At 32.5% G+C, this 4,733-nt stretch overlaps 1 protein-coding gene across 1 annotated transcript; it reads left to right on the top strand.

Annotated features, from left to right (window-relative positions):
* The first annotated feature begins 956 nt into the window (after window positions 1–956).
* Window positions 957–3,168, top strand: LOC120146140 (tRNA (guanine-N(7)-)-methyltransferase-like). The gene is made up of 2 exons (XM_039159797.1): window positions 957–1,046; window positions 2,200–3,168. Exon 2 carries the CDS (start codon window positions 2,217–2,219, stop codon window positions 2,973–2,975), a length of 759 nt encoding a protein of 252 aa, XP_039015728.1. The 5' UTR covers window positions 957–1,046; window positions 2,200–2,216; the 3' UTR covers window positions 2,976–3,168.
* The last annotated feature ends 1,565 nt before the right edge of the window (window positions 3,169–4,733 follow it).

The following is a 4,733-nucleotide window of genomic DNA, read 5'->3' as shown; positions in this document are numbered from 1 at the left end:
CTTTTATCATCAAATTCTGAAATTTTACAATTTGGTCACTAACCCGTAGTTTGGGATGTTACAAATATGGTAATCAAGTTTCGCAACTGGTCCGATACACTCACCTATCTCTATAATCAGGCAATGACTTTGGTGGGGTAAGGTTGTGCTATCGAAATATCTGGTCACCGAGGTTGAATGCTCAAGTAATGGCCAAACACAGTCCCTGCAAGCAGTCGCGGAAGGTAGCCAGAAAGTAGTCATTATCAATGCCCATTAGGCGGATGGCTTCCATATTTCATTGAGTTTATTGCGAACCGTTGTATAACCTATCCTTGGCCCAAGCAGTTTAAGCACGTGGGTGAGATCAAAACTTATAGGCGTTCTAGTTAGAATTCACTTGCACATTGTAATTTTTTTTAATTTTATACAGATTTAAGACTGTTGAACGACTAAAAATAAATGTCTAAGATTAGCTCATTATTATTTTTTTCAGTGAATATCTTTTTATTTTTTACTGTTAATATCAATCATCTATTTTTATTCATTTGAGGTCCTAACTTTATGTAAAATTAAAAGAGTTTTATATTGTATAATTATATCATATCCCTATATTATATATATATATATATATATAGATCAAATTTTAGTTTGTGTTCAATTTGTTATATTAATGGTTAAATTTAATGATAAATAACTAAAGCAAAAATAAAATATAATATTAAATATAATTTCTAAAAGAATAATTAAAGGATCAAAATAAAAATATAAAAATAAATGAACGATCAAATAAGTATTTTATTCTTTTATATAGATGAGTTTATTATAGTTATTAAAATACAGATTAAAATTTGATACTAAAATTAAAATATCTTAAATTTGATAAAATTTTAGTCACGATGATGTGTAGTTTACCTAAAAGAAAAAAACAACAAATTGGTTTCCTTTAAAAACTCCAATTCAATTCACACAACTCCACCGCCAAAGGAGCCCATCCTTCTCCCCAGACCCTAAACCCAAGCTTTCCCTTTCCTTCAAGTTTATCTTTGACCAGGAAATTGAATAAGGCAAGTTTCTGAAACCCTAAACTTGAATGTTTCTTTGTAATCGTATCCTGCGATTTTGGGTCATGATTCCGCTATATTTGGTTTTCCGTTTTCGGTCCTACGTTATCTTACGCAGTCTCATTGATACATTCTCTCTGTTTTCTTTGTTGAGGAGGAATTTTTAAAATTTTTATTTAAAAAAAGGCTATTGGTTTTGCGGAAATAGCTTACTGTCGTCGCTGCCGCTTTCCGTTACGTTGCTATTTGCAGCCGTGATACGCTGCTATTGATGTGAAATTTGTTCACATTGCTATTTGCAGCCGTGTCTCTTTACTTTCTTTTTTTCTCAGTAGTTTTGTTGTCTAATGTTGCTCACATTCAGGTGGTTCAGATATAGGTATATGTTCAATACACGTATTTTTTTTTCCAAAGTTTTTCCGTATACTTAGAGACTCTGAGGGTCATATTTTCTTCCGATTATGTGTCTGAGACATGCACTGTTATCTAAGGTAAAGTGATGCTAGCTGGATTAGTGGAATATTGCCCGACATTGATACAATTTTTCCAAGTATTTGAAAGGTTTTGGTGGTAATACTTTCTTACCATGTGTTTGGGCAATATGATCCAACATAGTTACTTAAGAAGAGAAAAGAAAAAATGGAGGAGGATAGACCTTAACTAAAAAGTAAATGTTATTAACTTATCAGAAATAAGAAAATGATTTCATTTCTTACAAATTGGAGCCCCTTGGTTTTGTATGTTTCTCATAATTGGGTTAGGGAATTTGGTTTTGCATGTTGGTAGTTCTTGGAATAGGTTTGGATTCCAATTGTCTTGATGGGTTTGGATTTAGGAATTTAATTTTTTTGTGTTGTTTTTTTACTTGTATTGTTCAGACTTGAGTGTAAGTATTGAATGCAAGTTCATTTTTTAAACATAGGTGTAAGTATTGGATGCAACTATTAATTCAACTCTTTAATTGTCCTGATGGGTTTGGATCTGAATACTTGAACATTAAATAGTTGAATTAACACTTTAACAGTGTCTTGCACCATGTATTTCTACCTTGCTGTTTGATTAGAATGGTTTTCGGAAGAACCAATTCGCTGCTATCATTCTCAATGTCCATTTTAAGCATCATCTGTTGTTTTCTGAACTTTTAATTTGTATACAGCATACGAGGAAAAAATTATGTCGCAAAACAAGCCAAACCCAACTGTAAACAAGTCAACTGGCTTGCCTAGGAAAAGATTCTATCGAGCACGAGCACACAGTAATCCTCTAAGTGACTCGCACTTCCCAGTTCCACTTTCACCTAGCCATGTTGACTATTCACTCCATTACCCTCAGTTATTCCCTTTGGCCGATCGGACTGATACCTGTAAAAAGATTGAGTTTGCAGATGTCGGTTGTGGTTTTGGTGGGCTTTTAATTAGTCTTTCAACTCTTTTCCCTGAAACTTTAATGATTGGGATGGAGCTCAGGGATAAAGTGACCGAATATGTGAAGGAAAGGATTTTAGGTTTAAGGGTGGCAAATCCCGGTCAATACCAGAATGTCTCCGTTGTTCGAACTAATTCAATGAAATACATTCCGAATTACTTTGAGAAAGGGCAGCTTTCGAAGATGTTTTTCTTATTTCCGGATCCGCATTTCAAAGAGAAAAACCATCGTCGTAGGGTAATAAGTCCTCACTTGTTAGATGAGTATGCTTATGTTCTTCAAGTTGGTGGCATTATATACACAATTACAGATGTGGAAGAACTTGGAGAATGGATGAAATCTTGTTTGCAGAATCATCCGATGTTCGAACCCCTCTCGGAGACGGAGCTAGAAGCAGACCCAATCGTAAAACTGTTAAATACTGCAACTGAAGAAGGACAAAAAGTGGCTCGTAATGGTGGACAGACTTTCCAAGCAGTTTACCGACGAATTACTCCGGCTTCATGAGTAAAGAGTTGATCTGCTCAGATTTGATTTGCCGATGTGCCATTTTTCTGGTATGATAATAATTATTACAATTGCTTCACTACATGCTTTTGAACTAATTGTTATGTTATTGTAAGGGGAAAAAGGCTTTAGCAAGCTTAGAGTTGTTTCTTTTTAATCTTATTAAAGATAGTCTGTTTTTAGCAAACTTGGATTTTGTTATATTTGTCTTAGTTTTCTAAACTAGTTTTTAATTTTGGATAAATTACAAATTTGATAATTGAGCTTTATTATATCTCCTATTTCACTAAGTGTACTTTAAATTTTTTCAATTTCTTTACTAAACTTATTATATTGGATTTTTTGTCACTCAACTATTAAATAGTTAAAGATATTAAAATGAGTTGTTATAATGCAAAATGACATCATTTTGATGAAAATTTTGTATTTTAAAAACGGTGTTGTTTTTAACGTCTTTAACTATTTAACAACATAATGACCAAAATAGGAGAGTAAAATTCAGTGACAAAAAAAATCTAATGTATTAAGTTTAATGAAAAATTAAAAACTTTTAAAGTTCAGTAAACAAAATAGGATAGAGAGATGAAATTTGTAATTTATATTTTAATTTTTGGTTTGACCTAAAGTTGGAATTTAATATTATTAATTAATTAAATAAATAGCAATTGGTGTTGGGTCAAGGCTTAGCTTTTCAGTTCAATGGTCGAGTTGGATTAAATTATCACTTGTTTTAAAAAGTAATGAAAAGTATATATACGAGTGATAATGTTTATAATATTTTGTAATTACATTTTTAACTTTAACTTTTAATGTAAATTCTTAAGTTAAAAAAATTTGAGTTATTTGAGTTGAATTTTATTTTATAATTAAAATTTTGTTTTAAATTTTTTTCAGCCAGACTGAACTAGGCACTGTTTCCACTTCAACCGGCTATCTCAATCCGATTTTTCAACCATGACTAACACTAAAGAGTATCAACCCATTCGGCCAAACAAAATTTCAGGTACTGAATAAGTTGGTTTTGTACCAGCGGCTTTGTGCCAATCTTAATAGCCTAAAGCGGCTCAACTCGAAATTAAAAGAATACTTCACAAACAAAGAATACTTTTTTTTAACAATCAAATGCAGTCTCATAAATTGTCCCACGGTTAATTACAAAATCTGGCTTTACTATTACCTCTTGCACGGAAGGCGGTTAACTATCGTTGTCACTACTTATTTGGGATTCATCTTCTTCCCCATAAAGAACGTCATCTACATCGTCTTCATCTTCACTTCCATCCATTAGGTGATCACTCGTGGAGTGTTGACTTTTGTTCTGAGTTGCCTTGTCAATCTGTTTCAAAAACATAAGGAATACAATCAAATACAACAAATAATTTTATCAAAGTCGCTACATTAAGTTACCAACCCGTGTTCTTATGAGCTGCAATCGCCTAGATAATTGTAGCAAAGACTGAAGAGTCGACCTTCTTGATTTAGTATTATGGAAAAAAGGGGCATCGTGAATCATGATTACAGTTACCATACTACTCTCATTCCATGCAGGAGCTAGGAAGAGTGAAACCATGAAAATAAATGTGTAATGGCTGGTTTCCCAAATGTCTCTTCCTCATTGCCCTATGTAAAATAGGGTTTTCTGATGAAGGCAATAAGTTCTTTATTCAAAGAAAAAAATTTCATCTTACACAAGAGGATACATAGGATTTTTATACATGTGAATTAGAGACCTAGATAAGATAAGAGTCATATTTTCTA

This window comes from Hibiscus syriacus, unplaced genomic scaffold, assembly GCF_006381635.1.
Source record: "Hibiscus syriacus cultivar Baekdansim isolate YM2019G1 unplaced genomic scaffold, ASM638163v2 tig00110895_pilon, whole genome shotgun sequence".
NCBI lineage: Eukaryota > Viridiplantae > Streptophyta > Magnoliopsida > Malvales > Malvaceae > Hibiscus > Hibiscus syriacus.
Note: the sequence above shows the minus strand (reverse complement) of the source record. Positions and strands in the feature narration are given on the sequence as shown.

Bases quoted from the DNA above. Each gene is read 5' to 3' on its own strand.
- LOC120146140 (XM_039159797.1), top strand. From the start codon at position 2,217: ATGTCGCAAAACAAGCCAAACCCAACTGTAAACAAGTCAACTGGCTTG.